Here is a 13,214-nt window from a genome sequence, read left to right on the forward strand (position 1 = left end):
TATTATTATTATTTAGATTGTTTTAAATTTAGATATATACTTAAGCGGAAAGAAGAAAATTGGATATTTAGATATTTATTATGTTGTAGTAAAAATTGATTAATTATTCATAAATTTTAAAAATCAGTATGTTGATTCTTTAGTGCAAGTAGTCATATTTTCATAAAAATGAAATCTACTCTGATTTAGTGCATGACTTATTACTCTCGAGATGATGAAATCCTTGCTAATAATAGTTTTAACATGCCATTGTTATTACTTAAGTTGGAAAAAAAAACAAAAATTATGAGACTGGTTGAATAACTAACTTGTCGATAATAGACAAAATTAAATTTAGGTTACTAATGATTATCGAATTTGGTAAGTCTAGTTTATAAAAGTCAAAAGCAAGAAATCGCACTATAACAATATCAAGTTTCTTCTTCTTCTTCTTCTTCTTTTGTGGGTAAGATAAGTCCTAATAATTCTATTGTTAATCATAATGCACTTTTCTGCATATTGTAGTTGGTTGGATAAGATATTTAGTTAAAATGTTCTAAAAAATTTAATAGTGTTGTGTGCATTGATATTGGCTATTTTGTATATGGTAGTTGGTTTTTTTTTTTAATATTGATATACCAGACGTATTTACAATTACGATATAGTATTAGGACTTGTGTACATTAATTTGACCCTCATACATTTTGTGAGAGATAACACTATTACTACTCAATGTCTCAATTATGAAATAATTGAAGAAAGATTGCAACTAATTTTCATAATATTTTTAAAGAGACTCGAACTTTTCTATTAGGCCAAAGGCTCATTAGTGTAAATGGTCGTTGGTTGAATAAGATACTCCCATCTCAAGATAGTGTTAATAAAGTCAATAGCAACCAAATGAACAAAGTATATATAGAAGAATAGTTTCGGCTAAATTCAACAGACACCTCCATGACGTTGGCAAGGTATGTACATAAATTATAATTAATTTTGATTTATTTGTATCTTTCATATTGGCTATGCACACACATAATTGTTGCATTATTTTTAACTATTTTAATTTAGTATTGGAGTATTGTTGCAGGATTATGAATGTTGTTAGTTGCCTCCGAGAGGGTGTTTTGATCACTTGTGAAGAATGTAGTTTTCCTTTGTAAAGAATGTTTTGTTATTTACGATGTAATGGATATCCAATTTGGGATGTGTAAAACAGGAAATACCAGTCATTTGAATCATTAATAGTATTTTCTTGACAATAAATTTATGTACTTCCTAGATGCTTGATGATGCAGTCTTTGCCAATTCATATTAGCTTAATATGAAAATTAAATAGTAGATTCAAATATTTTAAATATTTATAATTTAAAATAACATTAATTAATTCAAAAATATCACTTTTATCATTCAAAGATGACTCCCAATATAAAAAGCTAGTCTTTTGTTCAAATAAACTTGACAATTTCTAAGAAAAAGAGTGACATCACTTTAGGAATTATTAGAGCATTTTCCATACTATATTATTTTATGACTGATATTTTACAGCATGAGTCATGTATAAAACAGTCATCTACAATATAGATAACTCATAAAAGACCACATCTATCATTACCTACCATTTTAAACAACTGTTTTAAAGATGACTTTTTTTTTGGCCGCGTCATTATGTATTTTTTTCAAGAGTCATCTTTATCGTTTATGTTGTGCGAGGGCCTTTAAGTTTTGTACATATGTTGCCATGTTCATTAATGAGCACTCTCTCTTCAATTATTGATTGTACCCTATCTTTTGTTTTATATTTAATTTGTCGACACTTTACTGTCTTTACCCGATTACAATTTTTGTTCTGTTATGATGCTTTTCTTTTTCTTAAAATGCACACTTTGACACAAGACCATTAATCTGCTCGTCAATCTCAAGTGTGTATTATTGCAATTGATTGCTTTCTCACCCTTCATTAACCCAGAAAATCCATACATCCTTGCCCAAATTACTGCCTGCTCATTACCTTTTATACCAATATTTTTTTCATCCCTAACCTGAGAAAAGAAGTTGAATATGGCCGCGGAAACTGTTGCTTCAGTTACCCAGCCTATTGCGGAGAAGATTGTTGACGTGTTGTTCAATGCAACCGTACGTCAGTTTGGTTACTTGTGTAAGTACAAACGCAACATTGAAGCGTTGAGGACGGAAGCAAAGAAGCTCACAGACAGAAGAAATGACTTGCAAGCGGAAATTGATGCTGCAACAAGAAATGGAGAAGCTATTAAAGATGAGGTTCAAAGATGGATAGCAGAAGTTGATGAGATCATTCCAAAAGCTGAAAAGTTTTTGGAGGATGAGGTGAAAGTAAACAAGAAATGCCTTGGCGGGTTGTGCGTTGATCTCAAATCACGTTACAAACTCAGCAGAGAGGCAGAGGAGAAGACTCTGGCAATTTCTGGTCTCATGGCTGATGGAAATTTTGGAAAAGATGTGTCTCGTCCTGCTCCTCCACCAGCAATAATATCTTCGTCTGAAGGATTCTACGCTTTCAATTCCAGGGAATCAGCAATGAAGGATATAATGGAGGCCATGAAGAATGAAAATGTCAGCATAATAGGAATATGCGGAATGGGGGGTGTGGGGAAGACCACACTAGTCAAGGAAATTCAGAAGCAAGCAAAAGAAATGAAGATGTTTGATGATGTAGCGATGGCCGTTGTGTCTCAAACTCCAACCATTACCAAGATTCAAGACGACATTGCTGGCTGGTTAGGTGTTAAAAAACTGCCTGACAATGACGAGTCAGCAAGAGCTAGTTTTTTGTGGGAAAGAATCAAAGAGAAGCAGCGAGTGCTTGTCATATTGGACGACTTATGGGGGCGTATAAAATTGTCTGAGGTTGGTATTCCTTACGGGAAGGATCACAGAGGCTGTAATATTTTGCTCACATCTCGATCACGTGCCGTCTGCAATCAAATGAATGCTAATAAAATTGTTGAAGTCGGAACTTTAACGAACGAAGAATCCTGGAGCCTTTTCAGGGAGGTAGCTGGTCCAGAAGTTGATAATCTTGAAATAAACCCGACTGCAAGAGAGGTGGCTGACGGGTGCGGTGGCTTGCCAATTGCGATTCTCACAATAGGAACAGCGCTGAAGGATAGAGACAAGCATGTTTGGAAAGATGCAGCCGAACAACTCAAAAGTTCCGCCCCAACGAACATCGAAGGGATGGAAGAGTTTGTAGTGTCACGCGTGGAGCTGAGCTACAATTATCTGAAAAGCGAGGAGGCAAAATCAATCTTCCGACTCTGCAGCTGCTTTCCAGAAGATTACGATATTCCAATTGAAGTGTTGGCGAGATACGGATGGGGTTTGAGGTGCTTACAAAACGTCGATTCAGTGGAGAAGGCCAGAGGCAGAGCACGTAGTGCTGTAAGTACCCTTATCTTTTCTTATTTGTTAATTGATGGTGAGGAGGAAGGGTGTGTTAAAATGCATGACGTTGTGCGTTATGTTGCACAACAAATAGCGTCTAAAAATAAGTTCATGATTAAGGCCGGCGTCGAGCTAAAAGACTGGCCAAGCATAAATACATTTGAAGATCTGACTGGAATCTCATTGATGTTCAATGATATTCATGAGGTACATGAGGGGTTGGAGTGTCCAAAGCTCCAAGCTTTATTCCTGCAGGAAAATTATCACTTAGTCATTCCTGACCCATTTTTTCAAGGGATGAAAGATCTGAAAGTTTTAGACTTGGAAGGAATCCGAATGGTTTCACCGCCTTCCTCACTTTCATTCCTTAGTAACCTCGGAACTTTAAGTCTTCATGATTGCCGTGGCTTGGGCGACCTATCTTTAATCGGAGAGTTAAGTAGATTAGAGATTCTTGATCTTTCAGAATCTGATGTAAGTGAAATTCCGGTCAGTTTTGGACGATTGGGTCATCTAAGATTGTTGGATTTGACAGACTGTGAGCACCTAGAACTAATACCCCGAGGTGTCCTCTCTAGCCTTCGTAAGTTAGAGGAGTTATACATGTCAGACAGTTTTTGCCACTGGCAATTTGAGAGCGAAGAAGATGCAAGAAGTAATGCCAAATTTATTGAGTTAGGGGCCTTGAGTCGACTCACTAGTTTGCATATTGACATCCCGAAAGGCAAAATCATGCCTTCTGACATGTCCTTCCAAAATCTGACAAGCTTTTCGATTACAATTGGTGGCCTTGAGGAGGACCCTCTCAGTGATTTAATAGAACTATTTTTGGAAAAATTTAAGAAGAGATGCTCGAGAGCAATGGGACTTTCACAGGACATGAGGATTTCAGCGCTACCTTCTTGGATTAAGAATTTGCTGCTCAGATCAGAGATTCTTGCTTTGGAACAAGTCAACGGTTTGGAGAATACAGTCTCGGACCTAGCTAATGATGGCTTTAACGAATTGATGTTTCTAGCAATTTTCGGCTGCAATGAGATGAAAAGTCTCTTGAACTCATTGGAAAGGACACAAAGAGTAACTCTCCAAAAGTTAGAATGGTTGTCTATATGTGAAAATCAGAATTTTGTTGAAATATGCCACGGTCAACTCCCAGCCGGGTGCTTGAGCAATGTAAAAAGGTTAGGTGTGGATGATTGTGGCAGCATGTTGAAAATTTTACCAAGTCATTTGGTACAAAGCTTTCAAAATCTTCAACGTTTGAGGGTAGAAAGTTGTGAGTTGCTGGTGTCTGTATTCGAAATTGAAAGGGTTAATATTGCAAAAGAAGAAATCGAGTTGTTTTCGTCATTAGAGAAACTGACTCTGATCGACCTGCCTCGGATGACAGACATATGGAAAGGTGACACTCAATTTGTAAGCCTCCGTAACCTGACGAAAGTAAGAGTGCAAGACTGCGATGAGTTGAGACAAGTATTTCCGGCAAATCTTGGGGAGAAAGCAGCAGCAGAGGAGATGGTACTTTACAGGAACAGAAGAGATCAGATTCACATTCACGCCACAACCTCAACCTCCTCTCCGACTCCGAGTTTGGGAAACCTGGTTTCTATTACAATTCGGGGATGTGGGAAATTACGAAACCTCTTCACAACCTCCATGGTCAAAAGCCTGGTGCGACTTGAAAGCCTAGAAGTAAGCAGCTGCCCAACACTGCAAGAAATAATCATGGATGATGAAGGAGAAGTGGGACTGCAGGGAGCATCAACAAAGAAGATCACGTTTCCAAGTTTGTTCAACATAGAACTCTATGATCTAGACAGCCTCGCTTGTTTCTGCTCATCAGATTTACATGCTACTGTTGAATTCCTAGCTTTGGAGGCTTTGCAAATAATTCGTTGTCCAAGCATGAAGACCTTTGGTTATGGAGACCAACTGACGCCCAAGCTGCTGAAAGGTGTGGAGTTAGAAATTGGTGAATATCGCTGGACGGGTAACCTTAACCACACCGTTCAACAATACGTATACAATGAAAAGGTACATCAAGTTGACAATTGCATGCTCGTTAAATTGCTTTTTTTTTTTTTCTCAATTGTATTTGTATGTGGTGGTAAAATGATTTTCTACATCTGCTTATACTAGCACACCATTTTAATTTTGTTTTTCATTTGGGGCAGAAAATTCGGGAGAAAGAACCAATGAAGTCAGGAATTTCATCTGAGATTACTTCCTCTGACACAGAGAATTGATTGTGTAAAACAAACGGTATGCATGCGTAAAATTTTACTAAATTCCCTAGATTTTGTCACATATTTATCCTTTGACATTGCTCTAACTAATCCAAATACTTGATTTGTTTTCAGAACCATCATATAAGGAGCGTTGACAGGTTCGCATACATCACCAGTTTATTGAATTTCATTCTCCTTTTTCATGTCTTATATATTAAATGTACAAAAGAATTTCATGTATTTTCTTCATTTGGGATTGTGCATGATGTTATTTATTCTGGTTTCAATCTCTCAGGTATGCCAAGCCCGGATGCCAGATTGCTTGGGGTGTTAAAATAATAATTACTTTAGTTCGTGGAGCTGCCTGTAAAAATTTGGTATCCATAATGTATGTTGTTTGTTTAGATATTAAACAGTTAGAGTTTGTTAATCATAGACGCATTCTCAATGTGATAAGTATCGGCAGGAAACTGCTGAGTTCAATTCTGAAAAATAAATGTAATTGAGTATTACGAGTGAGAAAAATAATTGTGAATCCTTATTTCTTTTTTTTGCACTTGGTTACTAGTCAATTTAAGAGATACCTTAATGATATTCTCTTCTTCTATTTCTTCTATTCTTAAATTGTTGTTCATAATTAAAATAAAATAAAATTATTTGATATCCTAGTAACCTACTTTTAGAGCCTGCTAATTTAGTTGCAGCTCTGCAGTATTGAGTTACTGAATTAAAAATATTAGATTTTTCCTCTTTCCGGATCAATGGATGCTAATGCAACATTGCTTTTGCTTGCTGGCAATAGAACGGGCTGCCAATGGAACACATATTTATAAGTTTCGGAATAAAGTTTTGATTAATTAATAAAAAGCTGAATGACAATTTCCCAGTAACATATGCCGAATCTGGAGCCACATTCTCTTGGTAACCATTTTTCCAAAGTTCAAAAGCTTCTCTGCTAGTTGTGCCCAATCCTGTCTCAAGCCAATCTCAGAAATAACCTCTGAGAAGATGCCCTGCCATCAGAATTCAATCAAGGGCCTTCAGGATTTAACTGACAGATGCTTGACGCAAAATTTTAACTTCAGCAGCAGCTGCACCCAGAAAATTCACAGCCATTTGATCATTATCAAATGCAAAATGAACAGGCACAAGCAGAAAAACAAGTACCAGAATTTGAGCAGCAGCTCCGAGGTGGCCGGTGGGAGCTTCCCTATTGGAGGGTGAGAACAGAAATTGGGCCATCATAATTCTGAGTTCCGAAGAGTTTAATGTGTTTCTATTATGAGTTGATTAAGTGTTTTGACTATGTTCTGGTGTTGTGTTGAATGATTATTTCAACATATCTTTGTCTTGAACAGCTTGTGTTTGGAGTAAAATTCTTCATAAAAGGGCTAATAGTGACAAGTTCTGTACGCTCCCGAAGGAAGATTCACCTTATATATTATTGGCCTTATGAAGAGCAGCAAGGCTCTCCAGGTTGAGCAATTGGTGTTGGTTTTGTGACCAACTGCCATGATGATGGTCAGTATCATCAATATTATCCTGCACATTAAACCTGGCCGTGCCTCGGTTGCATCATGCCAATCATTATTTATCGTTATCAGTCTGCATGATGGGCTCTGCAACATCACCATACTCCTCTTGTGCCATTGTAATATCACAAAGCAAGAAGTTGAAACCTGCTGCTGATGAGCTCTGCAACATCACCGTACTCCACTGATGCCATTGTAATATCATAAAACAAGAAGTTAAAATGTAGAAAATGTTTAAAATAAAATAAAATAAAATTTTTACCAAAAAAAAAACCACCGAAAGATTGCACTCACATTTTTGCGGATGAAATTTCTACACTTAAAACGAACAAAAGAAGTAACAGAGTACACGCACTCTACTAGGATAAGGAAACGTCGGTTAGTTTTATAATTTTAAATTACTACTAAAATAATGTGTTTTTGAGTTTAGTAAAAAATTAAAATCGAGTTGAATCTTGTCCATCCAATAATTTAAATAATACATGTCAAAATGTTCTTAAAACATTAGGAAAGATTAGATTATGAAAGAATCCGGATCCAACCTGTGGTATAATAACTAATATATTTACAATAAGTATTAATCCTTAAAAATTGCTTAAAAATAGATCTCCTATATATTTAGATCCATTTGATATAGCTTCTCAAATAAATCTGATTCATATAGAGTCTCTATTAAAAAAAATTAGTTATTTGATTGTCAATAAGAGTCATTATTAAAAATTACAAAATTACCAAGTTTTAAAGTTATGTTATTAAAATAATGAAATAAGAATATAAACTAAATAATGAGCATTCTAGACAATCGAACTTTCTAGAAAAAAAAAAAAAAAACTCTCCAACCTCTAGTTCTAAAAACTTAAAATTTGAGCTTTTGTTAATAGAAGCAAAATAATTTATCTACTCTCCAAAGCTCAATTAAAAAAAGAGTGATGATACAACCATAAACTCTTGTACAAATTTATTTTATACAAACTAATTTGGTATTAAATAATTGGTTGAATAAAAATACAAAGTAATAAAAATAAATCATATGACCAAGAGATATTTAATCCAACCAATTTAACCATGCCACATAAGTTTGTACTAAAAAAAATTGTACAAGAATTGGTAGTCATATTATTACTCTTAAAAAAATCAAACAAAAAAAAAATATTGAAAAAACTTATAACTATTAGATAAGTCATTCAAACAAACGAGCACTTAAAAGGGAGAAAAAAAATCAGCTTAAACTCAACCTAAAATATCAAGTTTAACTTAAAAGCTTGGGCTAATGGCTAGTGGTACCATTACAAACTTTTAAAATACAATTTATATTATATATAAACTGAAATTAATTTAATGATTATGTGATAAAAGATTAGGGAATCTTTAGTTAAATGAGAAAACTAATATATACGGTTTTCATAGGAAAACAACTTGGACTAAAATAAATAATATTTTATAGATAAATACCAAAAAAAAAGTTGATGGCCAAAATAATGGGCCAATTTTTGCAGTTCGAAGCCCACCAGGCCCATGATGTGCATTAGTTATTTATTTATTTATTTTGAAAAAAACCCGAAGGGGGTCAAAATTCCTTCACTGCCTTTCAATATTGGTTAAGGGAAATTCCTAAACAAATCCATCACTTTGTTTCGCCATCATCATCAGTCCATCAAAAGATGAAATCTTTGACAACAAATCGTGATTTTATTTATTTTCCCGTTGACATTTGAACGTGGATCATGCACTAACTTTTCTAAGTTCAAAATTAATGGATGCTTCTGATGTATTGAATTTGTTAATCGCCATTGGAGTTTGGTGTGCTGCTTATATTTCCGTCGCCATTCTTGCATCTTTCCGTTTCCTCAATTCCATGTGCCCTTGTTAAATCATCAAACTCATTTGGCCCCGCAAGTGGTAATAGTAGGTTACTAAATGTTTGCCCATCTTTAGTTGCTTTATTTTTGCTTTATATATTAGAATTGCCTTATTGTTTTCAACATTCGACACCCAGATGAAAATTTGGATAATATGTTGATTGGATGACCGGATAATGGCTATCTTTTTTTTTTTTTTTTTTTGAAAAACTTCCCATGTATCGGAATATATATTTGTGTGTAGATGTGTGTATTCGTGTTGAATGTGATGCTGCAAATCCTATGCTTTGGGAAGATGATTTGAGTATGATCTTTAAGTTTATCAAAGTTTGAGATTACGATGAATGAGTGTATCCCTATTACTATGAATGTATATTGAGAGGAAATGTGTCAAGTGGTGCTATGCTCTTTCAGAATGTTACTGCTCTATCAGACTTGTAATGCTCTTGTTTTCATGTTTAATGCTATTTTAATTTTTATTGCATCCTTGATGTTCTTTGAGTTTTGCTATGAGAGTTGAACCGTGCGTTGCTTCTCAATTAGTTCCAATAAAAACATTATGTCTTTTGAGTGCCTCAGTTGTGTTTCCAGATAGATCTCATATTTGATTAATTGTGTTACATGTCATGGTCAGGTTTAAATCGACATTATTAATGGATTCTTTTGATATTTAATTCATTTTTTATCTGTTGGTCATTTGTCCCTTTATTAAGGAACCTAGAAACCTCTACATTGTATGTTTCTTTGTAGAGGGTAACCGAAGTTAATGGTTGGCTGTATATTTTTATCCAGAAGAAATTTATTGTTCTATTTTGATTTTCATTCTTTTATGCTTGTATAACACATATTCAGACTACTCTATATTTGTGTAACTAGAATTATCTGAACTTTGCTTGGATTCCTTGTTACCATCATCATCATCATATTATTTTTCTCACACTTCTCGGTGTTTGGCTTCCTAGGGGCATGGCATTTCATTGAAACTAATCCCTCTTCAGTTGGTAAATTTTGGAAAAAGGAAATAAAAACGGAATTGACGAAGGGATTTGCTGTGGTAGTTGTTTTAGTTCTATATGGCGGTAATTAGTTAGGATCATTGTGCTCTTGGGGTCTTCTTTTCTTGCTTTAGACTTCTCCATGTTTTGCATATTTACTGGTAATCGACAGCTTCAGTGCAAGCTGCTGCATATTTGCTTGTTACTGCCGTGAGCATAATGTTTATGTGTCTTGGTGTGGAAGCTTGGCAATTTATTAAAGATGTTCACTTTTTACTTATCTGGTGACAGTAAGACTAACTGTGACATTATTTCTTCGAAATTCTCATTAGGTTCCGAACAGTAAAAGATTCCCCATATGATTTGGTGATAGTTTTGATGCCCTTTCAAGAATAGAGCTTAGCCTCCTAAGAGTTTATTCATTTGATACGTGTAATTAGACAATTGAAAATATAGTATTGGAGTTTGTTTTGGACTTCAATCTCTTTTTTATTTTATCAAACGTGATTTGAGTGTTTACTTGGAAGGTCATTAGGCAAAAATGAACTTGAATGTTATGTTTTTTCACCAACATTTTGTATATTGTATGACCAATGTTGGCTATTTTCCTTGCAGTTGGCAATATATATCCCGACTCATCTTTACAACTGCATCGAGCACTGGGTATATGCTGATGTAATGGTTACTTGCTCAACTTGGCAACTGGGAAGATGCAGATGTCAATGTTAGAGATTTTAATCCAGGCAATGAGGTTATTATATCAACTATTTTACGGAAAAGGGTTCTACAAATCTGAAGCAAACTTTCCAACTGAGTGGTTGTTTGCATGTACATTTGTGAGGCATTTTTATTAAATCATGATCATGAGCAATACCAAAGTAAAATTTTTTGAGGCTTTGCTATCTTGTGCTTTTCAAGTGTCATACAAATGTCTAATCTTTTATGCAATAATAAACTACCAAAATATTTAGGGAAATTTACACTAATAACCATAAAAATTTTAGTTTTTTCCATCTTAACCTCTCAAACAAATTTCTATCAACATTAGCCATAAAAGAACCGTTGAGACCAAATTACCCCTCTCTCTCATCTCCCTTTCCTCTTCCTCTTGCCTTCTTCTCTCCAGTTTTGTACTAATTTCAGCATCCGTACAGCCCGCCTAGCATTTCGCAACGTGGCTTTTGATGGAAAATCTCGGGGAATTTGAATTCCGAAATTGGATTTTAGAGAATTAAAAAGTGGGAGAAACTCTATGGTAGAGCTACTGCATGTTAGTCACACCCCGAGTTTTAAAGTTGCGGAATACCTAAATGATATTCTACAGAGAGCATTTATAGACATTAGTCTTTGAAAAAGCTTCAGGAGAGGACATGCGCCCATAGTTTTTTGCTTTGTGTAGCAGTCTCAAGCTTGCTATTTCACTCTGCTGCCCAAAGCCTGCAGAGTTAGATGCTGCGCAGAATGGTAGTTGGGATCTTAATGATTTTCTGAAGGGTTGCATGGAGGAGCTTCCTGAGCATAAAGCAAAATAATCAGTCGCTGATCCAGAGGATCAATTGTCACATAACAAATGAAAATCCTCGGTTCGTCAACTAAGTTTTATCTACGTACACCTAACTGCCCATTTGCCTTCCTTCACACTTCTTGGCCAACCTTGCCAAGAGAAATGAAGCAGGAATATACAAGTCGTATTACAAAATTATGGGCAAACCTTTCGAGCACACAAATGGCAATCCTTTGAAAAAAAAAAATTCATCCCACAATAGACATAAATATACTTGTCTCAGCGAGCTGCTCCGACTTGATACGATTTGCAAACACACATCAGAAATCCACCTAAGCCCTTGGCTCACATATATGGACTCAACTGCTGCCATTTTCTTCAACTTGTGAGCCTTCAATGTATGTCGGGATCCCATTTTTTCCAGCATTCTCACTGTACGTCAATAGGTCATTATACATCGTTAGAGAAGTCTTGGAGAATTCTGCCAACGACTCAAAAACTGTCGAAAAACCGGTCTGAATTCCATTCAACGTGATCCTTTGTGTTTCTTGAATGCAGTTTTGGTGTTTCTCCTTTTCAGCTTCCAGTTTCCTTCTGAACATGTCCAACTGACCCTTCTTCATTGTCAAAGCTTGGTGCAACTGGTGCCTGTCGCACCAAGACTTGGGCCTGTCGCACCAAGCTTCTTTTCGATTATAAAGAAGGGTAATTTGGGGAGAAAAGCGTGTGTTTGGCTAATGTTGATAGAAAAAAGTTGAGAGGGTTAATTGTGAAAATAGCAAAAATTTTATGGTTATTTTCGTAAATTTCCCAAATATTTAACCGGTGGTTCACCAAGGCTTGGATGGGCATTGCAAGTTCATGCAAGTAGGCATGGTAAAGGCCTCAAAAAACTTAGTTAGATAAGCCATAAAAAGAATGCATTTGTAATATTGGAAGTGTCAGTGCTGCGATCAGTTAAATAAGCGCTTCCTCATGTCAACACAGGGAAGATTGGCAAGTTATCCCTTAATTTTCCTAAACTATTTTTTTTATTTTCAAATATGTTTTTGTTCATATTTATTATAAATTAAATATGAATGAAATTAAAATATTAATGATAAAAAATATAAGTTTTAGCATGAATAATTTTTTTGTAATTTTTATTTTTAAAAAATATTTTTTTAATGATATGTATTTTATATTTTGAAAATCCAATATCAATAAAATGACCCATTTATGCTTCTTTTTTCTTTAGATTTTTTGTGACAGGGAGATTATTAAATATTATGTAAATAATAAAGGATAGATGATAGCAAAATAAAACCTCAATAAATCAATATTTGATAAAAATAATAACCTTGATTAGATTATAAATATTTAGGTCCCAACTTACACCAATGTACTAAATTAATCATCTTGCTAAATGCATAAGATAACAATTTTTTTTTAATGGGAATCCTATAGGGTTCAATGAAATATATATTAACAATTAGTGAAATACAAATAAAAAATAATAGATATATAAAATTCATAATATTAAGGAGTTTTTCTTGACAATTTTAATTTTTTTTAATTTAACTCTTTTCTAAAATATACATATGATTAATTGAGAGAAAAAATATAATGACTGCTGTATTTATAAAATTTGTGTTATGTATACTTTAAGCATCTGAAATACTTTTAACTTCTAAGGTATTAAATTTGAAAAATACATA

The 13,214-nt window shown here is 34.6% G+C and overlaps 1 protein-coding gene across 1 annotated transcript; it reads left to right on the forward strand.

The window, feature by feature from the left end:
• Positions 1–1,813: 1,813 nt before the first annotated feature.
• LOC18052520 (disease resistance protein At4g27190) lies at positions 1,814–6,108 on the forward strand. The gene is made up of 4 exons (XM_024191812.1): positions 1,814–5,433; positions 5,574–5,661; positions 5,760–5,785; positions 5,923–6,108. Exons 1-2 carry the CDS (start codon positions 2,038–2,040, stop codon positions 5,643–5,645), a joined length of 3,468 nt encoding a protein of 1,155 aa, XP_024047580.1. The 5' UTR covers positions 1,814–2,037; the 3' UTR covers positions 5,646–5,661; positions 5,760–5,785; positions 5,923–6,108.
• Positions 6,109–13,214: the final 7,106 nt, after the last annotated feature.

This window comes from Citrus clementina, unplaced genomic scaffold (genome assembly GCF_000493195.1).
Source record: "Citrus clementina cultivar Clemenules unplaced genomic scaffold, Citrus_clementina_v1.0 scaffold_2, whole genome shotgun sequence".
Classification (NCBI taxonomy): Eukaryota; Viridiplantae; Streptophyta; class Magnoliopsida; order Sapindales; family Rutaceae; genus Citrus; species Citrus x clementina.